This window comes from Arvicola amphibius, chromosome X, assembly GCF_903992535.2.
Source record: "Arvicola amphibius chromosome X, mArvAmp1.2, whole genome shotgun sequence".
Taxonomy (NCBI): Eukaryota; Metazoa; Chordata; class Mammalia; order Rodentia; family Cricetidae; genus Arvicola; species Arvicola amphibius.
Window position 1 is genome coordinate 87,261,388 of NC_052065.1, and position 22,846 is coordinate 87,284,233.

General features: G+C 40.5%; 1 protein-coding gene across 1 annotated transcript; it reads right to left on the reverse strand.

Moving 5' to 3' along the window:
• Positions 1-2,496: 2,496 nt before the first annotated feature.
• Positions 2,497-22,611, reverse strand: Nxf5 (nuclear RNA export factor 5). Its single transcript, XM_042054341.1, has 19 exons — positions 22,517-22,611; positions 22,056-22,194; positions 20,003-20,086; positions 19,786-19,890; positions 19,588-19,671; positions 19,388-19,457; positions 19,149-19,237; positions 18,919-19,026; positions 18,635-18,744; positions 16,683-16,719; positions 16,251-16,310; positions 16,113-16,168; positions 15,853-15,960; positions 15,696-15,754; positions 15,468-15,583; positions 15,336-15,378; positions 14,707-14,779; positions 14,101-14,259; positions 2,497-2,575 (listed from the first exon to the last, which is right to left on the reverse strand). Exons 1-19 carry the CDS (start codon positions 22,609-22,611, stop codon positions 2,497-2,499), a joined length of 1,674 nt encoding a protein of 557 aa, XP_041910275.1.
• Between the last annotated feature and the right edge of the window lie 235 nt (positions 22,612-22,846).

The following is a 22,846-nucleotide window of genomic DNA, read 5'->3' on the forward strand; positions in this document are numbered from 1 at the left end:
AGGCAAAACACCCACACTCATAACACAAAAATAAAGGAAAAAAACAGTGTATAGAAATATCTGGTGTACCCCCATCCCACCATCTGCCTTCCTAGGAAAACATACATGTTATGTCATTAAACACTTCCAAGCAAGAACTTCTCCTAAGGGAATATTTGCAGATCTCTCTTGCTCCCTCCCTCCCTCCCTCCCTCCCTCCCTCCCTCCCTCCCTCCCTCCCTCCCTCCCTCCCTGTCTATCCCTCTCACACACAATGTGTGTGTGTGTGTGTGTGTGTGTGAGAGAGAGAGAGAGAGAGAGAGAGAGAGAGAGAGAGAGCCCACGAAGCAATGGAACTGTGGGAACTGATGGAAAGGTGAAGGGAGCTGATTAGGTCATGCCATGAATTCCATGGTCACTGTTCAGAAGGGACATCAAGCAGCTCAGAGACCCTGAAGTAAGCTCAATGATGTGATTGCTCCATCTCCTGTAGGATCATCTCTATTTCTTACAAGGAGACTAACAAATGTGCAATGGGATTCTGGTCCCTATATGATATAGCTGAGAACTGGGTTACAGAAACTTGTGTCTGACTACTGAGTTCTTCCATGTAAGAACAAAGCTGATGCTACTCTTTATGCAATTAAAAACTATCCTCTCAGTTCATATTTTTCTTGAAATCCACGCTCTGTCACATAACTATGTAAATTCACATAAAACTGAAAAGTGTTAAGTAGCAGGCAATTACAGCAAGCACAATAAAGTACCAGCATACTTGTACAAGTTGTCAGTGTGTAGGTCTGCATCTGTCATAATTTGCAGACTTGTAACTGGAAAACTCTGTACCACTATTAATTGAATTTCAAAAAGTGCCTGTTTATTGCTTAAAGCACAAGCATTACAGAAATGTAGGAAATCCATGAGACAGGCAACACATTTTTCAGAATTCTCACTTTTAACACCTGCCTAGAATTTGCCTAAAGGCAGTTTCTAATTGCCCCCTCCCCACACTTTGTGAACGGTCTCACAGAACTGTTGAAAAAGTGAGGCTATGAGCCTTACTATTTGGTAGTGAAAACCAATGTCTGAAGGCCCTCTCTCAAGAACGTGGACATGGAGCACGCTACATCTTCCCTCTGAGCAATACTTCTAAAGACAGGCTGACTTTCCTGGTCTCCAGCAAGGGTTAATTTTTATAACACTCTTACTATGGCTCCTTCCAGAATGCAAGGAAGCAGAAAGACAAGAAGGAAACATGGGGAGAGCTGTGAAAAGACCCACTTGTCACCCACCTGCATATAAATCAAAACTTACCATAGTGCAGTGGAGCAGACTTTCTTGGACTGCCAACTTCCAAATCATGACAAGAAGACTTATTATTAGTTATGAATGCTCGGTCTTATGCTTGTGCCACTATCTCTTTTAGCTTACTTTAACCTGTTTCACGTCATCTACGTTTTGCCTCAGGGCTTTTTACCTTTCTTTCACTCTGTATGTCCTACTCCATGTCTGGTTGGCTGGCAGCTGACTGGCTGGCTGACCCAAGATGTCTCCTATTTCTCCCTCCTCTCGTTCTTTCTTCCTTCCTCCTACTTATTTTCTGCCTGCCAACCCCAGCTATCCCTCTACTGCCTAGCTATTGGCCATTCAGCTTATTAGACGAATCAAGCACCTAAGGCAGGCAAAGCAACTCACCTTTAGATCATTAAATGCAATATAAATATAAATATAACACTTCTTTACTTCATTAAACACATGCAGCATAAACAAATGCAACAATTATTTGCCTAGCTAAAAGGATATTCTCTAACAGTGCAGACCATGAAAACATTCAAATGCCCAGAAAGGAAATGTAAACTACCCTCTTACAACTTTCCCTCCCTACCCAGCCTCACTAGCCTGGAGGCACCCCTTTGAAACCCTGGTCACACATGATACTTCTACAGGCCTCCAAGTAGAGCATGTGACAGAGACCCTGGACTCCAGAGCTAAATCACTGCAAGTAATATGTAGCCTTTGCATGCAGATTTATTCACAAATTATCCACTGAGGCAATCCTTATGGATCTGTTTTGGGCCAGCCAGAGGTGAAAATAGTAGAAGTTTGGGAACAAAGGTCCATTGGGTCCTGGCACCTCTGGCTCTTGGCTAAGGCAGGAGAAAAGCAATTCAGGACACAATGTGTAAAGCAAAGTAATTCTTTACTATGAAAACAGACAATTTCAGAGAAAAAACATAGAAAGTGCCCCTGGTGGTGATTGTGTTACCTGGCCCTCATGGTAACTTTGGCTTTTTGGTCGGGCATGGGGAAAGCATTAACAACAAACAAATAATGTGGATGAGGTAGAACACAATATCCACGGGAGTTCCTCAGGACATTTATTCGAAGAATTCGTTTGGAATTTTGCTCTCATTCTGCAGGGAAAGAGTAAGAATGTCAGAGGAGCCCTGAATTTCATCTCCAGGCTACCTAGACTCCTTCTTGCTGAAGGCAAAGAGACATCCATCTTTTACCCACTTAATACCCAGTCCTAACCTGGAGCATAGTGAAGATCTCAGCAGCTTTGGCGTAGTCCCACCCATTGTCCTCAAGGCACCTGGAGTGACAGAAATAAGATGATCAGCTCAATAGATTCAGAAAATGCCTTTGACAAAATCCAATATTACTTCCTGAGAAATGCCCTATGCAGAGTAGAAATCAAGGAAACATATATTAGCACAGAAAAGACTTTACACAATAACCTTATAGCCACCATCATACATCTCTTTTCAATACAGTGTTTGAAATATTACCTCGAATGTTAAAAAAAAAGAGGTAAAGGGATACAATTAGGAAAGAAAAACAGGAAAGCATCTTCTTATTTTTAGATTACATGATTCTATACCTAAGGATAGACCTTAATTATTCAACTGCAAACTTATTTTAGAATTAATAAATACTTTCAGCAAAGAGGTGAGATACCAAACCAACATTCTTAGTCTTTCAACATACAATGACAAACAGAGAAAGAAATTATGGAAATAATTCCATTGAAAACTGCTTCAAAATAACTTGGAAGGTACCTAACTAAGGAAGTGAAATACCTGTACAATCCAAACTTTAAAACACTACAGAAAAAATAGAGGAAGAAATTAAAAATGATGTATAGACCCCCTATACTTATAGATCATAAAACTAGTATTGTAAAATATCTATTCTACAAAACAATACACCAATTCAATACAATCCCACTAAAACTTGCAACTCTATTCTTTACAGAAATAGGAAAGGCAATCCAAAAATTCATATGGAAACACAAAAGCCTCTGCATAGCCAAAGCAATTCTGAGCAATAAGAATACTGTTAGAGGTATTAACACACTTGACCTCAAGTTATAGTCAATCATAGGAATAAAAACATCAGGGTATTGGCACAGATATAAACCATGCAACTATAGTCACCTGATTTTTATCAAAGCTAAAAAAATACAGATAGAGAAAAGAAAACTTTCTTCAACAAATGATCAAAATCCAGAAAATCTGCATATCCATCTGTAGGAGAATAAAACCAGATTCTTCTCTATCGCTCTGCATAAAAATCAACTCCAAAGGGATGAAGGGTCTTGACATATAACCTAAAATCCTGTACCTTCTAGAAGAAAAATCATCAGTATACTACAGGGTATAGGTATGGGTATAAGGACTCCTGAATGTGACTCCAGCAGCTCACCATCAATTAACAAATGGAACTTCATAAAACTAAGTTTCTGTAGAGAAAGAAAACTGCCAAATGAATGAAGAGGCAGCCTATAGAAAAGGAGAAAAGATTTGTTAGCTATATATCTGATAAAGGATTAGTAACAAAAATAAAACTATAAATTCTGTATGTTCCTGCTATACCACACCTAAGCATAACAAAGAACTCTATGCCCTACAACAGAGATGCCTGTAATTCCATGTTTATAAGAGCTCTGTTCACTAGCTAGGCAATAGAACCATCCCGGATGTGTCCATTTACTGATAACGAAAATGTGGTACATATGTACAGTGGTATTTGGATGTAGAAGACGGCTGTGACTCAAGCCCAGAAAGACAAATTCTGTATGTTTTCTTTCCTAGGTTTGAATTTAGATTTCTGTATTTAACTTTGAGTGCCTATAGAGAGAAGAAAGACAAAAAGGAGCCATGCAGGGGCACAAAATGGGGGAGATAGCAAAACACAAGGTATATGAGGGTAGAAGGGAATACTGGCTATGGAAAAGCTTAAAGGGGGTTGGGGTATGGTTATGGGGGAAATACAGGTAGGAAATTAATGAAAACTAATGATGCAAGGAAAACACATAGCAATCTAATATTTTATAAACTAAAATACAATTTAAAATGTTTTTAAATGTTTTATATTGACATATTATGTATAGGAGTATTTTTCCTGCATGTATGCATGCATATTATGAGCATGCCTCATGCCTAAGGAGTCCAGAAGAGGGCATCTTATTCCCTGGATTAAAGTTACAGAGAGTTGTGAAGCACCATGTGTGAAGGGCTCGAGCAGGCCCAAGCATGGCAAACACGGTGCCACCAAGTTTTGCCTTTTGCTTTTCTCCTTCTTGGTGAACTGTTAGATTGCATTCCTAAAGCTAGCCACCAAGGTCTATTCCCTTATTTGGCCCCTGACTCATTCCTGAGACTGATCACCAAGGTCCAACTATCAAAACATCAATGTTCAGCAAACAAAATTTATTATTTTGACTAACCTAATTAAAACACCCAATCAGAACTTACCAACACATTCTAGCTCATTCTAAAACAAACCTCCAATTTTTCCTCTTAAAATGAACACCTGCTGCTGTTTCTCAGCCCGATTCAGATTCAGCCACCTTCTCTTTGCCTTGCTTAACAAAGGATCTCTTTGCATTTGGTTTGCATTTGGGTGTGTGATCTGTGTCTAATTGGGGTCCTGGGGGGAAGCACACCACAGTATTCAGGGCTCTTCAATGTGGGTGTCAGGAACCAAATCTAGGTTCTCTGGATGAGGATTTCAACATACAAGTGCTCTTAACTGCTGATTCCTTCTCTAGCCCCTAATTTTAAAAATTTAAGCTACAACACAAATATTAACTAGTGGGAATGGAGATACACTTCATGGATAGTATTGTTCCTATAAGATTTTGGAGGAAAGCTCATTAAGACACAGAATGTTAAAAGGGAAGCAAAAAAACTTGAGATGTTTTAAGAGAATTGTGGACCCCACCAGCTCACATTAGCATGTGTGTTGTCCTTGTTCAGCTCAGGTTTAGGCAGTCATGTTGGTGAGACTTTATGGCTGTAGCTTCTGACATTCCTGATACAATCTCACACAACAAACTCACCATTCTGTTGTCCCTTAAAATCTTTCTGCCCCCTCTTCAGCAATGAATGATCTATGAGCCTTATGTGCATGCAACTAAGGAATTCTGAGAAATGGAAAAATAGTCTTCTCCAGGGAAAAGCATACCAACTGGTTATGCAATACCAAACTGTCAACCTCAGGTAAATAAACATTTAAGTAACATTACACAGAATGAGCAGGTTGTATTTATGTATTTAGGAATGAACACACACACATGCACGCGCACGCGCGCGCACACACAGCAACAATTAATGAAAAAGAAACTAGATTCACCAGACCCTTTCTTTCCCAAACGTTAAGGACTGCTAAGAGATACTCGCAGACCAGCTGAGCTGCCTAGAAGACACAGTCAAGCTGAATAGCCTGGAAGGAGAGTTGAGCCAAGATGCCTAGAAGCAGCTCAGAATTACAAAGGACACTCTTTACCCTCTTGAGTCGCTTACAGTTTGTGCAGTGCTGCTATGGGTTGTGGTGATGCAGCTGTCTTTGAGTCTTTTATGCTGAGTAAGCCCTCACCCATATTCCTCTTTAAGTAATGCTAATAAAATGCACTATTTTACCACTTTGGTGGTATCAGTCCTTTGGTCTGTCATCAATTCCCTATCTGGGTGAGCAGACATTTGTTTAACAGCTCCTCGGGAATAGTGCCACACAACAGGTAGCTCCTCCCTGAAGTCATATAGGCTTTTAAATTAAAAACCCTGGTGCACAAGACCTCCTATGAGTTGTTCACCAGAAAAGTTTTAATAGCACACAAAAGAATAAGACAGAATAAGACTACCTAATGACATTCTGCTATGCTCATAGATCAATGTTGTGTTTGGCTATCATCAGAGAAGACTCCTACAGCAGAAGAAATAATTACAGAGATCCACACCTGGACAATGTGCAGAGTGAGAGACCCTGGAACACCCATCCCTGAATAGGAGATATCCATTAAATTCCTCCTCCAGGTGGCTCAGGATCCCCATGGAAGAGGAAGTGGAAAGATTGTGAGAGCCAGATGGGATGGAAGACACCCAAGAAACCATGCCTTCTAAACATAGCAGGACCAATATACATATGAACTCACAGTGACTGGCAGCACACACAGGGCCTGCACAGGTCCAGACCTGATGGAGTCCCAGGTGCAAAGAGGGGATGTGGACACAAGCCTGCATCCCTATCCTAGAAGCTATCTCCAATTGATAATCACTAGCAAATGGAAAATTAGTTTTCTCCAAAGAAATCTCACTGCGTATATAAACCACTTTTAAGGCTAGGCCCTGTGCCTAGCATTAGGTAACTAACAAAAAGCAAACTCAGTGGCATTTTGGGAGTTTTTTTGTCTGATTAGGCTTTGTTAGGGTCTCTTGTTTTTTTCCTTGCTTTTTTAAAAAAAAAATTTTACAGGTCCTTTGTATGAATATATATATATATATATATATATATATATGTATATATATATGTATATATATTCATATATATTGCATATTGTGACTTCCACTTTTGTGTTTCTGCAGGATTTCTGTGTGTGTCTCAGCACCTGTATGCGTTTTTTGTGTTTTTGTCAAACTTTAGCTCTTTTTTCTGTTGTTTTGTCCTATACTGGTTTTTTTTCCTTCTCATTATTAGTATTACTTATTTAGATGTCTATTTGTATTCTAAGGAGAGAGAGAGACAGAAATGGTGTGTACTTGAGTGTTTGGGAGAAGTGGGGAGAATCTGGAAAGAGTTAGGGAAACCTTGATCAGAAGAACAGATTATATTCTGTAAAAAATACATTTTCAGTAAAAAAAAAAAAAAGAATATAGGCTCCCACCATTGCCCTTGGTTGCTCACTGTAACCAGATGGTAAGGACTTCCTGCTGAAGGCACCACATGTTTTGGTTATTGTAACATGAGGTTTCACTTGTTGGAGTTTCTGCCCTGCCCAGTTCCCACAGCTGGCAAGTCCCAAAGAAAATCACACAGAGATCTCCATAAATTATAAACAGATTGGCCCATTAGCGCAGGCTTCTTATTAGCTCTTGTACCTTATATTAACCCATTATTCTTATCTATGTTAGCCACATGGCTCAGTACCTTTTTCAGCAGGGTAGGTCACATCCTGCTTCTTCAATGGTCTGGGCAGGACCACGAGAAGAGCTTCCTTCTTCCCAGAATACTCCTGTTCTCATTACCCCACCTCTACTTCCTGTCTGGTTTCCCCGCCTATACTTCCTTCCTGGCTATCAGTCAATCAGTGTTTATTGAAAATATAATTGACAGAATATAGATGATTGTCCTGTACCACTTCCCCCTTTTTTTTTAAATAAAGGAAAATATGTGACATACAGATTATTAGAAATGGGTGGAATCAAGATGTGAGAGTTAGCGAATAAGAGGCTAGAGTTTATGGGCCAAGCAGTAATTTAATTAATATAATTTCTCTGTGATTATTTCGGGTGTAAGCTAGATGGGCAGGACATAACGAAGGAGTCCCTCATTCCTCACAACAGTTTGGCACCTCGATGTGGTTGACTGACTCCACATAAATTCTGAGAGAGCGTCAAAAAGAATACAGAGTTTAACAGAATTTTTACTGTTTGCTGGCAGTGTGCCACAGAAAGTTTTTCCTGATTCAGCAGCCGAAAAAAAAAAAAAAAAAAAAAAAAAAGCCGCGCTGTGCAGTTTTAAAACGGGGTTTCCTGGGCTGTGTCACCAGTACAAACTCTGGCTATGAAGCATTGCAATGGCTTTTATGGGACTGGATGTTTATGTGCCTGCTCAGGATCAGGAAGAAAGTACTCTGAGACCATCCCAATGGATTCAGCGCTCCCTGCCTGGGCAGGCGGCGGAATCAGGTCTACTAGGCATGCACAAGCAGGAGAACATGACAGATTCCTGCCACCATACACAAAGATGTTTCCAGGCTGCACAGTGCTCTGAGTGGCAGATTTGGTTGTAACTCAGATAAAAAGTGTTTATGTATTACACGCTAATTGTCCGGGTTGGATTGCTGAGCGCAGCTCCTGCCTGGTGGCCCCAGAACTGACACTGGTGGTGCTTCCACCATTTTAAAATTGGAGAGAGGCAGAGCCAACATTCAGAGCAGCTGCAACCAAGCTACTTAGCACTTTAAAAGCTCTTCAAGACAGTAGAGAATTACAGATTCATAATAAGACAGATTCAGACATAAAAGACCTCTAAATGGGTCACAATGTTGTATAAATGTACAGAGGCTTGGGAGAGAGAAGAAAAGGAATATAGAGAGTCATAAAATAAAGTTAATACTTTTAAAACAGGGTAACGTCTTTAAAGAGACAGGCAGTAAAAATATTGATAGACTAAAGAGTAAAGAAAAACAAGCCACGTAAAAATGGAAAATTCACAGAGAGTCTGGATTATGTATTTTATTGAGTTTTCTTTGAATTTTTTGACTGTAAAGGAGTTAAGTACAGAAAGACATCTCATTATATGGGCTGCCAAGGTATACCAGCATGTATATTATAAAGATATCTTGACTTCAGAATTTGGGTCTAAGGATATGGTGCTTTGGAAAAGAGGTTCTTCTTTTGTTTTCACAGAGGATGAGACCCTTTGGATTCCTTCTAGACCAATATGGTGTGATAGACCACGCCCTCTTGAAAGGTCGCCATAAATACCCTCAAAAACTTACTTTGCTCAACTGCAGACTGAGATGAACCTAGCATACAGGATACACCACGAAAGACCTGATTAATGGTGTTCCCATATAACATGAAGCAGTTTGGAGAGAAAAAACTACACCCATATTCCCAAATATTGTTTATAAATGTTCTTTTATATTTAAAGGGGAATATGATATATATATATGAATAATTTGCATTGGTATGGATTTTACTTTACTGATATAAACTTAAGGTCATTCTTGCCTTATATATATTTCTGCTTTTGATTAAGGTATTGTGATTGTGTAGTGATGTGGGAGAGTCTTCTGTTTGAGTTGATTTCATTGGTTAATAAATAAACTGCCTGGCTCATTTAATAGACCAGCCCTTAGGTGGGTGGAGTAGACAGAACAGGAAGAAGGAAGTGAGGTAGATGGCTCAGACAATTGCCCCGCCTCTCCTCTCAGAGACAATCGCCATGCCTCGCCTCTTTGGGGCAGACCGCTGTGCCTCTCCTCAGGGAGACAGACGCGATGAAGCTCCGGCCCAAGATGGACGTATGCTAGAATCTTCCCAGTAAGGCACCACTTCGTGGTGCTACACAGATTATTAGATATGGGTTAATCAAGATGTGAGTAAGAGGCTGAAACTAATGAGCCAGGCAGTGTTTAAATGAATAAAGTTTGCGTGTTGTTATTTCAGGGCATAAGCTAGCCGGTGGCCAGGAGCTGGGCAGGATGAAAAGCAGGCCTGCCCGCAGTTCCTCACTACAGTGTAGCTCATTTAAAAATGTAATGTATAATTAGAAAATACAGGTCGTTAATGGATAATTATTAATAATAGTCAAGTTTATAGTAATGTTAGTTAGATTTTCTAGATATATAGAGATATATTTCAGTTAGATAGGCATTCATATCTTTCAAAGACTACAGAATATGGCATTTAAAATGTTTTAATAACTTAGGGCTTTTCATGACAATGAGACACGTCTGCTCCTGACATCACCAATCTACTTCAAGAGGAAGATGGGCATCAAAGAGGCTCCTTATGGAGTTGGTTAGCCATTTGGGCAAGAAACTGCTCTTGCCTGGACTGATGCACAAACTGGACAGGAAGAACCTTTAGAGAGATGACTGCTAAACTTGCCTAAAGGTGAGATGATCCTTCAGGGTTCCTGATTCATAAAAGAGTCTGTGAGACATTCTGCACTATACAGAAGAAAATGACTGAACTGTCTTTGAAATTTCCTGCTTCATGGAAAAGTCTGCTGGATACTATGGGCCTGTAGGCTGAAGAAGGATGCCCTAATGGTACAGAAGAACTTTGGGTGACTTTCCAGGCAGCATGATGTCTCTGTCATTTCTAGAGTTTTGGAAGTTGCTTACTTCCAGTTTACATAGGTAATATTATATACTTCTGAAGTCTTTGATAGAGTTGAAGAAAGATAGATAGTTATAGTTTTCCATTGTTATGATAAAAGATAAAATAGTTCTAAATATTGTAACTGTAATTCTTGCTTGACAACTGTTTTGTCATATAATTTTACTATGTTAAAGTTAAAGCCTTCCTTTTTGTTTAAACAGAAAAAGGGGAAATGGTATAGGAAGTTCTTCTGTCTGTGTGTTGCTTTCATTGGCTGAATAAAGAAACTGCCTTGGCCTTTTCATAGGGTAGCACTTAGGTAGGCAGGGAGACAGAACTGAATTCTGTGAGGAAGAAAGAGAGTCAGAGAGAGAGAGAGCCACCATGAAGCTGCCAGGTCAGACATGCTGAATCTTTCCTGGCAAGCCACGACCTCATGGTGACATACAGATTATTAGAAATGCGTTGAATCAAGATGTAAGAGTTAGTCAATAAGCAGCTAGAGCTATGGGCCAAGCAGTAATTTAATTAATACAATTTCTGTGTGATTATTTTGGGTGTAAGCTAGCTGGGCAGGACAGAATGAAGGGGCCCCACGCTCCTCACAACAGGTTATAAGATACAGGGAATTGAAGATGCATTGCAAATGGCAGTTCCCTCCCTGCTGGCTACCATTCCTAACTGCCAAGTGGTGCAAGGTAGATTGCTGGAGAAGAAAACTGGTCAATAGTCTCACCTAGCTGTAGACCATACATCCTACAATATCAGCTTGCTGGATAGGATATGCCCATCATGCAACAGGGACATGGCTATTTTGGGGATGAGCAACTGTTCTGTAATTGGACTTGAAGTACACTTCATGTGAAAGAACACATATCTGATACTATAAACCTAGTCAAAGCTTATGGTTGAAGGCCCAAGGGGAGAATACATTACTGTTAATTTCTTTACATGTTATCTAGCTACCTTTTAAGCATTTTTAAATACTTATTGACTAATATGTCTCTAAGGATGGGGCAAAAGGTAATGGTTTAGACTTCTATCTGGTTAAAATGATAATGAGGGACTGATGAGCACTCAACCTTAAACAGGGCCTAAATCAATTCTCTGTCCCCTTAACAGAAAGTTTAAGAATGAAAGGATGAAAAAAAAGTATCTTGAACTATTGTGTTCTGGATAGTTGTATGTCAACTTGCCACAAGCTAAAGTCATTCAAGAGGAGGGAATCTCAAGAAAATGTCTCCACAGCCAGGCGGTGGTAGCATATGCCTTTAATCCCAGCACTTGGGAGGCAGAGACAGGTGGATCTCTGTGAGTTTGAGGCCAGCCTGGTCTACGAGAGCTACTTCCAGGACAGGTTCCAAAGCAACATTGAGAATCCTTGTCTTGAAAAACCAAAAAAAAAAAAAAAGTCTCCACAAGACTGGATTGCTGTGGAGTATTTTCTTAATTAGTGATTGGTAGGGAGGGCCCAGCCCATTGTGGGTGGTGCCATCCCTGGGCTGGTGGTCCTGGGTTCTATAAGAAGGACTGAGCAAGACTTGGAGAGCAAGCCAGTAAGCAGTACCCCTCCATGGCCTTGGCACCAGCCCCTGCCTCCAAGTTTCTACTCTCTTTGAGTCCCTGTCCTGATTTCCTTCAATGATGGACTACACTGTGGAAGTGTAAGTCAAATAAAACTGTTTCCTCCCCAACTTGCTTTTTGGTCATACTGTTTGGTCAGTGAAGCACTAGAAACCCTAAGTCATGCTGCCATCCAGCTATAAGATGGCCATTGCAACCATGAACAAGTAGAAGCTATGGAGAGCTGCATAAGATTGGGCCTTCTGCTTTCTATTATGGGTGGAGGAGGTGCCCATAAGTCCCAGGGCGCTAATAACTGTTAATGTTTGGTGAAGGAAGGGATGCCATTTTCTCTAATAGTGTAGCCATTACTATTAGAAGGGGGAAAAGTTTCAGAGGGAAAGGAGGGGGGATGCCAGAAAATAATAGGGTGAATATAATCACATTTATTATATTAAACTGTCAAAAATAATGGAAAATTTTGAAAAATGAGTTGAGAAATTCAAACTAGAACTAAGCAAAACAATAAAATTATTACATGAATCCTCAAATACTCTGGGCTAAAAAACCATAGATTTCTGAGTTCTCCACAACCTCAGTCTCATCTTCCATTTCATTGATTAAAGCCATTTTCCCAACTACTACTGAGCTGAACTTTTTCTCTCAACTTGGGACTCATAATATTCACTTTACATATTTGAGGGACTTCAGCATTGGATGTATGTATTTATGACTGCGTTATGTTACTTTATTTTATTCAACTGACTCCTTGTATAACGACTTCCCTTATACTTTAATTTTTGTTTTTTATTTAATGTTTATTTTATTGGATAATAGTGTCTAATCTCACCTGTTTGATTTTCATAAATACAATAATCTATTCCTTCACTTGGTGCTGATAAATGTACTTAGAGGCAGAGGATATTTCTTATAAGCAATGATAATTGGGTCTTTATCAAATCAATTCAGTTATTCCATGTCTTTTTATTGGAGGATCATACCCATTTGCAGTTATGGCAATTACTGATAGGTAACATCTTGCTACATTTATAAGTTTTTATAAGTAGTTTTATTGTAGCTGCTTTCTTTCTCCTTCTCTTATAGTCCTTCTTGGTAGTTAAATGATTTACTCTAATAGGAGGTTTTCCATCCCATTTGCTTAATAGTTTGGTTTGATATGTTATATATTTTTGCTCTTTTAGATATCACAAGGATTATAAATACATATTTAATTACAAAGGGGTATTCTGAAATATATTAGCACATTCATGAAGATAAGATTATAAATAAAGGATAAAATAGAAAATACACTTCATGATGATATTCACTAGTTACCTTCCACGATTTCTGTGGTGGTTTGAATGAGAATGGCCCTCATATCTCACATATTTGACTGCTTAGTCACCAGGAAATAGAAGTGTTTCAAAGAATTAGGAGGAGTAGGCAGTGTGGCCTTGTTGGAGTAGGTGTGGCCTTGTTGCAAGAATTGTGTCATTGAGTGTGGGCTTTGAGGTTTCAGAAGCCCATGACAGGCATGGGCATAGTCTCTGACAGGATGTAGCTCTCAGCTACTTCTCCAGTGCCTGCTTGTATGCCACCATGTTCCCTGCCATGATAATAATGGACTAAGCCTCTGAAACTGCCAGCAAGTCCCCAGATAAATGCTCTATTTTATGAGTTTCATTGGTCATGGTGTCTCTTTACAGAAATTGAACAGTGACTACTAAGAAATATCCTCATACTTTGAGTTTTTATATCCTATTTTACAGCTTTCTGTATTGTTGACTTTAAGTCATTAATTATTTTTGTTTTAATTTTTAGTTTTCATAATAAAGGTATTTGTTCCTCTTTATTTTTCTACAAATGAGAATTTTTCTCAATTTTACTTTGGGATATTTAATGTTAATGCACAGAAATGCAAATAATTATTGCATATATTCATCTTAGATCCTAAAATCTTGATGAATTTGGTTTTTCACTTCTAATAGTTTCTTAGTGGATTCCTTATGATTTTCCATATACAAGATATGAAACATGAATATTATAGTGTTTTAAAAGTCTTTAAATATATCAGTATACATTAGGACATACTTTCCTGAGCCCAGTTTGTGGAAAGGAAGTAAATAACCTAATTATTTTTTAAATTGCCTACAAAGTGCCATTATTCACTTGATCTCCCAACCCACTTCACCCATTTCTTTGCACACCCAGAACTCACTTCTGAGCCCATGTAAGTTTCATTCTAGACTGCATAGAGAACGACTTCACCATTTCTTGCTGCTCTTCAGAGAGGGGAGAGTTGGCTGGGATAAAGGCATTCTGGATCTCTCTAGGGCTGGCATTTCTCACAATCAGCTCATCATTCATGATGCAAATTCTGGAGGAAAAATAGATAAGTAAAGAAATGGACATACCTACATTACCAATGCTAATCTTACAATAACTGTCAATCACTAACTGAGAAATTTCCACATTCCATCTATGCCTGATTACCAAGATCCTTGTCTGTTTCTCTCTATCCACCCCATATAAAGTTCAACTTTTAAAGGCTAGCTTGACTAGATTTGTGAATTTAACTCCAAAGTATTTACCCTGCACAACAAAGGAGGGCCTTGAATCAGAGATAAGCCCAATGTCTTGGCCAATGACATAGCATGAAAGAACATAGTATTCTGACCCCAAAGCCCACACTTCAAATAGCAAGTTAAACTGTTGCATCTACTTGTTGGTTTTCTACAATGCTCTGAGAACTACACCATCATATTGTCACACTGCTGGCTTTGGGCAGGGACACGATTTTCCAGAAGCAACATAGCACACTGACCTTGAATTGTTGTAATGGGTAGTGATGAAGACCCGTGTGAAGGCACGAATACAGCCTTGACATTTCCCTTCCACTTCAAGGACAAGAAACAATAATGCATTCTTAGAATAGCACCTTATTTATGTACTCACACAGCATTCCCAAGTCAGGTTCTTATGCTGAAGGGGTCAGGGCCAGTCAGTTGCTGGCTCTGAGTCAGGAGGTTATTTCAGGAATGAGGAGGGCAACAACAGTAATAATTTACTCCCATTTGATATGCCCACTACCACATTTTGGACCCTGTGAAAAATCCCTTCAAGTGTTTGATGGGTCTTTTTCCCATCTGTTCACAGAGATGAGTCTAACTAGTCACGTGTTACAAACCAAGAACTAGAGATGTTAAGAAACTGGCCCAAAGCTACAGAATATGGAATTGGAATGAGCATCAACAAAGTCCTGTGTCCCTTACCTGTGAGCTATGAGGCAAAAAGGTATGGATTAGAGTCAGATTAGGATGGTTTGTCGGCAGCAGAACATGGAGGAGGACAGAAAGGAAAGGTGCAGAATGAAAGACTCTGGAAGACTTCTCAGAGGTGTCCATGCAGGAGAGGAAGCAAAGGGGACCAAGACAAGAAATTCTAGACACTCACCTTCCTTGAACAACCCATTGACAGAAAAGCAGAGCATTGTCTCCTGAAAGGGAAGACGGAATAAGCTATGAGCTCAGGATCTACAAACCTTCAGCTTTCTGGGTATAACCTACAGAAGAACCAGGTACTCACGGTGTGGAAACACAAGTCCACCAAGAAAGAGCTTAGATCATGCTGAGTTTTGGGTAACAAACTAAGAGAGTCCACAATGGTGTGTTTTGTGTGCCTCAGCAACCGCATTCGCATGTCTACAGAGGGGTGAAGAAACAAAGATCACGGATATGATACAACCTGGCCATTGACACCCCCCAATTTTTCTCTTTACCCCCTTAATCTGCTTGTCTTCTCCACCATACTTACAGGAATCTTGTACTTTCTTTATATCTCTGTTATGTTTGAAATACTCTTCCAGGTTGCTCCTAGGAGAAATGAGCAGAACTCCATGTTCTACCTAATATAGGCATTTCCTGGGGAGAGGCACGCCACTCCACAACAGAGCCTGAGCTGTGATACTCACAGGTCTGGGTCATTCAAGTTGGAAGGAACAGTCAGGGAGAAGCAGGCTTCATCGTGGTAAGCATCAAGGAGACGAAATCGTTCTCCATTGTCATAAAACAAGTAGTATCTAGTAAGGGTAAAGAGAATAAGATAAGGGGACAGCTTATTTCTGTGGTCTGAACCCTAAGTGAGACATAAATTTTCCTATGGGCAAATGTGAAAAGGCAGTCCAGCATGGCTAAGCTTTCCCACCTGTCTTGTAGTCCAAAGTATACTTACTCTTTGAGAAACTGTAGAACTAGATTTTTTATGGGTTCAGTAACTGTACATGTTTGCTGAAACAGAAAATGGTTTCAGACTACAAATCTAATAAAGTCTCTTTTGTAACAGCACAAATCTTTCTTGGTCCTTTCTCACCTTGCTTAACTGGGGGACTTCTATGTCCATTCCTGTTGGTACTATTAGCTCCTTGCCATCCTGGGGAAAGGAAGAGGAGGTTAGCAGTACATAGGGTAATAGGCACTGAATATCTAAGAAGACCCAGAAACCCAAAGGGAAGGAAAAGGTCAGAGGCAGGGTTTTCATTGCCCCTGGAAATTCCAGGGGTAATAAAAGGAGCCTCTGTCTGATGGAGTTGTGGAAATCTCTATTGTATGGAACCTTTGTGTGTCTGTGTTTCTTATGAATACTTTACCAGGGAAAATATTGATGTTTTTCGGGAATCCATATAATCTAAAATAAATGATGGTCTGATGCAAACAAGTAATCTACATAAGAAGCAAGTTTTAAGACAAGAATGAAGATAATTTATGAGAGGAAGTAAAGACCACGTTGAAGGTAGGCACTTACCAGGCGCAGCAACTTGGGAAAGAGGTCCCGTATGGCACTGTCCAAAAAACAAAAGCCAGAAGAAGTGATTGGTAGTTCATGGTTAGCTAGCTTTTCTTCCTTTGGGGGCTCCTGCTTCTCCTCCCTTTTCTCCCCCCTGAGTAGCTCCTACACATATTGCTCTGGCATCTTCTCCAGAGTCAGAAGGAGCAACACTGGGGGCCCAGAGTTCATGGCTTTTTCCTCTCCTTGCCTGTAGCTTTTCCTCAGAATACCCACAAAAGAATCTGCATGAGCAAGGCACTGGGTAGGAGCCCAGGGCTCTGCCACCTTGATAGGTATCCAGTGTCCTACTGGATGCTGGAACAGGAGTGAGGGAGGCAGGCTCAAGACTCAAGAAATGGGAAGGTGGGGAGGTGGTAACAGAAATGAAGTTAAAGTAAGGTGTGGGAGATCTTGGGAAGACATAAGAGGGCAGAGGCAAAATAGAAGACACCCAAAGGGAATGGGAAATGATCTGTCTGGCCTGGTGCTAGACGTCAGGACTTATAGGTAGGTAGGTAAGTTAGTTTAGTGGTAAGTAGGGAAGGAAGAAGAGAGGGATAGCGGCCCTTGGGAAGTCTGTCTTTCTGTCTCTTCAAACTCTTCTGCTCCCTGCTCCCTAGTGGCAGCCCACTTTTGGATTTTTGATCTGGGAGTTCATGTTTCCCTTCAAGGAGGGTAGCACTCCCAGCAATGGGACAGAGAAAGTAATGTCCATGTCAGCATTACCTAGGGTCTCAGCCCTCAGCTTAGAGGAGGACAGCCTTCAGGGCAGCTTGGGACAAATAAAGGACAGTTGAGAGACAAGAAGAGCAGGCTCCTCTTAGTCCAGGAGAAGGGGAATGGTGCAATTGGGATACTGCATGGGAGGGTTCTGGAGGAATGTGGGTGTTCTGACAAGTGAAAACCAGTGCATATTAGGTGGAAGGAAGAGGGAAAGGGAAGAAGGAGAGGCTTTCTGAGACCATAGCTGAGCATACAGAGAAGGCAGAGCCTGTTTTCCTCTGAGGACCAGACACACCTACTCTTGCAAAAGTACATATCAAGAATAGCTCAAGCTATAAGGTAGTCACTAGAGGCAATGGTGCCTGTGATAGTTTTGATTGTGAACTTGACCTAAGGCAGAATCACCTTAGTAGGGAGTCTTAGTGAGGAACTGTCTAGACTAGGTTGGCCTGTGGCATGCCTTTGAAAGAATTTCTTAATTGGGATAAGTGGTGAGGGAGAATTGTCTGTATTCTATCATGTTTTAAATAAAAGCTGATTGGCCAGGCAGGAAGTACAGGTGGGTCGACAAACAGGAAGTAGAGGCGAGGTGATGAGAACAGGAGTATTCTGGGAAGCAGGAAGCTGGAAGCTCCCTCTGCACTCCTGCCCAGACCACCGAAGAAGCAGCATGTAATCTACCCGGCTGTGAAAGATACTGAGTCATGTGGCTAGCATAGATAAGAACTGTTAATATAATTAATATAAGCTACAAGAGCTAATAAGAAGCCTGAGCTAAGGAGCCAATCAGTTTATAATCTTATGGAGATCTCTGTGTGATTTTCTTTGGGGCTTGCCGGCTGTGGGGTATTTGTCTGAACAGAAATCCCAACAAGCCGGCCCTCATATTACAGGATAAGTCGGGGAAGACCAACCCAGAACATAAGTGGCACCATTTCACTGGCTAGGCTTTGGGCTGAATGGAAGAAATTGTGAGCTGAGCCCTAGTACGCATTCATTAATTCATTGCTCTTTGCTCTTGACTACGGATGTGCTAGGATCAGTTGCTTTATGTTTCTAACACAGTAACTTTGAAGCAATGATGAGCCTGCAACTGTAAGCCTGTTTCTCCTGTAAGTTGCTTTTGTGTATTTTATCATAGCAATGAAAAATGAAACTATGACAGCGACAAGGAAGGGGAAAAGGACTTAGCAGGCATTATGTACCTTATATAGTCAGACTGATCTGAGAAGTGGCTGCAGAAGGGGTTCCCTTCCAGCCACAGCTCTTCCAGATTCAGCTCCTTCACCTTCTCCAACTCCCAAACTGTTTTCAGCTGAAAAAGATAGGAAGGAATCAGTAAAGCTGTCTCAAGGAAAGAGAAACCTTGGGGCCTGGTGACTGAAGCCTCTCCCCTCCCTCACAGGTGTGTCTACCTGCCTTTTACCATAATCCTGATGTATACCACCATCCACGCACAGCCCAACCCACATCTGGCTCCCATTCTCACTTTATTTTTGGAGAGGTTCAGAATCTTAACTTGAGGAGCTTTCTCTATCATATCTGACAGGCCATCCAGCTGGTACAATCTGTTGTTGCACAAGTTCAAGGCCAACAGCTTTCGGGGATGGAAGAGTTAAAAGGTACAGTTACTATTCTAGTGCCTTGGTGACACATGTTCCCTTCATCCCACCCTTCTAACCCTCTACTTAAACAAATGCACTGAGTCTATGTCCTCACTTCAGGGATACTGCTTTGAATGATCTGTAGTGTTGCAACCATGCAGCTTCTTCGATTCAGCATCACGTCAATGTCATTGTCCATAAAGTCTTCAGAAAGTGGAACAAAAGGAATTAGAAGGCTGTCAGGGATCCATTTGGTACAGACAGACACCCTTACCAAGCTGCCATTCCTATGTTTTCTTCTTAGGAAGATCCATCTACCCTCACATGAGCTAGAATTTCTTTAGTCAATCATACCTTTGTCAAATCGGAACCTCTGGAGGTCCAGAGATTTCTGAGAGGCATCATATCGTTTCATCACCGTCACCTGCAGAGATAGAGGTAGTGAGAGTGGCTGTAAGACTCTGGAGTTCAGAGTGTCTGGAATGTCATGGAGTAGGAGGAAAAAGAGGCAGGTCCAGGAAGAAGACACACAACATGCTTCGAATCTGCATTACCTTTAGCTGCTCTATTTCTTCTGAGGTGAACTTACTCTGCACAGAATAAGGTGCAACAACAGAAGGACTGACGAAGATATGTATCTGTGAGGAGAAGCAGAGAAGTACTATGATCTCTAATTCCAAAGATGATGCTTAGCTCCTGGCCAGCCACCACCCTTTTCAGGACTAAGTACAGAGAATGCTGTCAGTACACACCTTTTGATTTGTCTCATCGAAAATTTTGTTGTTGATATCCCTCAATGCATAAGCGGTCCTAGCATCCTGGACAAAGAACCGGGCCCGGTGTTTGTCATAGTGGAACTATGGGCAATGAAAGGGGAAAAAGATGTTAGAAGACAGCAGCTAGCTCCTGCTGAGCCTGGCCTCCCTCCTCCATTCCCTTGGGTCCATCTGGCTTCATTAGGCTTCTTACATCAACAGGGATGAAAGGCACACTGCAGAGGTCCTGCATTGAATTTATCAGCCATGTCTTGTCATAGTTTCTTCCATTTGGAATCTGTATTTACAAATAAAAACAAGGAGAGAAGAGAGAGCATTAAATCAGGATGGGGAACAGACTTAATTACCAAGTTTCTTTCTCGACCTTCTACCCAGCTTTAGAGAACTTCTAAGGGGACCTCTGACGTGGTTCTTTGACTTTTGAGCTAAACACAGACTTCCATGATCAATGATTCTCAACTCGTGGGCCACGACCCTTTGGATGTTGAATGACCCTTTCACAGGGGTTGCAGATGGTTGGGGTTAGGACAGCATGAGGAACTATGTATTAAAGGGTCCAGCATTAGGAAGGCTGAGACCCATTGTTCTCTATCCTTCTTCTCTTCATGCAATAATTTCTCCAGGTAATTGATTTGCTGTGATCAATATGATCATCCTTCTTTTAGGATCCAGAATATTCTATCTAATGCAGACATTATTAGCATACTCACTGAGACCTAACGCACACCTTATTAGGATACTCACCTAGACCTAATGCACACCTTATTAGGATACTCACTGAGACCTAATGTAGAAAGAACCGGCGGGGGGCTGTATCCCGCCACCCGGCTAGCTTTACCCGAAATAATTACACGGAAACTGTATTTTTTTAAAACACTGCTTGGCCCATAGTTTCAGCCTCTTATTGGTTAATTCTCACATCTTTCTTTAACCCATATTTAGTAATCTGGGTAGCACCACGAGGTGTGGCTTACCAGGAGAGATCTTAACCTGCGTCCATCTCGGAGAGGAGCAGCATGGAGACTCACTATCGCGACTGCCTGAAGCATCTCTCCAACTCTACTTCCTTGTTCCCACAATTCTGTTCTGTCTACTCCACCTACCTAATTTTCTGTTCTTAAAGGGCCAAGGCAGTTTTCTTTATTAATTAACCAATGAAAGAAACATAGACAGATAACTCTCCTCCATCATTTCCCCTTTTTCTGTTTAAACAAAAAAGAAAGGCTTCAACTTTAACATAGCAAAATTACATATAACAAAACAGTTATCAAGCAAGTATTACAGTTACAATATTTAAATCTATTTTATCTTTTATCATAACTAAGGAAATCTATAACTATCTATTTATTCTTCAACTCCATCAAAGACTCCAGAAGGATATAATATTACCTAAGTAAACAAGTCATTTGTAACTTTCAAACTCTAGAAATGACAGAGACAACTCGCTGCCTAGACAGTCACCCAAAGTTCCTCTGTACCGTTGGGGCATCCATCTTCAGCCTTCAGGCCCATAGTGTCCAGCAGACTTTTTCATGAAGCAGGAAATTCCAAAGACAGTTCAGTCACTTTCTGCTGTGTCCTGCAGAACGTCTCGCAGACTCTTTCATGAATCTGAACCCCGAAAGACCATCTCACCTTTAGGCAAGTTCAGCAGTCCTCTCTCTGCGGGTTCTTTGTGTCCAGTTTATGGAACAGTCCAGCCAAGAGCAGTTTCTTGCCCAAATGGCTAACAAACTCCATAAGTAGCCTCTTCGATGCCCATCTTCCTCTCGAAATTGATTGGTGCTGCCAGGAGCAGACGTGTCTCATTGTCATGAAAAACCCTAAGTTATTAAAACATTAAATGCCATATTCTGCAGTCTTTGAAAGATATGAAGAATGTTTATCTAACTGAAATATATCTCTACATATCTTGAAAATCTAATAACTTGACTACAAGCTTAACTATTATCAATGATTATCCATTAACAACCTATATTTCCTAATTATACATTACAGTTTTTAAAATGAACTACAATCACAATAGCTTAATCAAGATCAGAAATACATATACATATAACAAAATTGACCTTAAAATCTATACCAATGCAAATTCATATCTATATCATCTCCCCCTTTAAATGTAAAAGAACATTTATAAACAATATTTGGGAAAATGGGCGCAGTTATTTCTCTCCAAACTGCTTCCTGCTGAATGGGGGCGCTGTTATTTAGGTCTTTTATGGTATAACCTGTTGGATACTCACTGAGACTTTGAACCAGCTCCCCAGCGTTCCATTTTCAGCAAGTAGCCCCAGTTCACTCTCTACTTTATTATCTTCCCACACAGCGTCTTTATCGCTGTATTTTCTTCTTCTCCATCTGGGTCCCATGGCATAAGGAGTACTAGAAAAGAGAGAAAAGCAAAGTGGTAACTAATAAACAAATTAAATCAGTTTAAGAAATTATTTTATGAATCGCCCCCTCACTAACAACATGGCTACAGTTAGAGCTGCTAAACTAGCATTCAGTCTCTACCACTCACCCTTCACTTTTCCAGTGAAGGAAGACCAGCCACAGAGAGTGAAAGAGTCGCGTGGTCCCAGGGGCTGCTACCTGCCAATTAAGCTACGTGGCTACATACTACGTTACTCGGGAGTACTCCTGGACGTCCCTTATTGTCATGTTTTCACTATTCTCTTGGAATCTTGAAGAAACAAGCACATACCCAGGATGCTCAAAACGATCGTTCTTTCTGCCAAATTTATGTCTGCTAGAATGGAAACTTGTCTTTCTTCCATAAAAACCATGGTTGTTATTCATGTTGTATTCTGAAATTGGAAACAAGTTTGAAGACACATCGCCGTGTTTAATATAATATGAGCAATTTATCATTGCTAACCAGATACGTATGCTTTCCCTCTGATTAAAAAAGCTATATTATTTTCCACAATTCCTCCACCTTCCCTCAATTCCAGGTTCCTCATTAAATAAAAATTCAGGTACTAGGGCTAATTATCAATTTATTCTTTTTCTTTTAAAAATCATTTTGATCTGG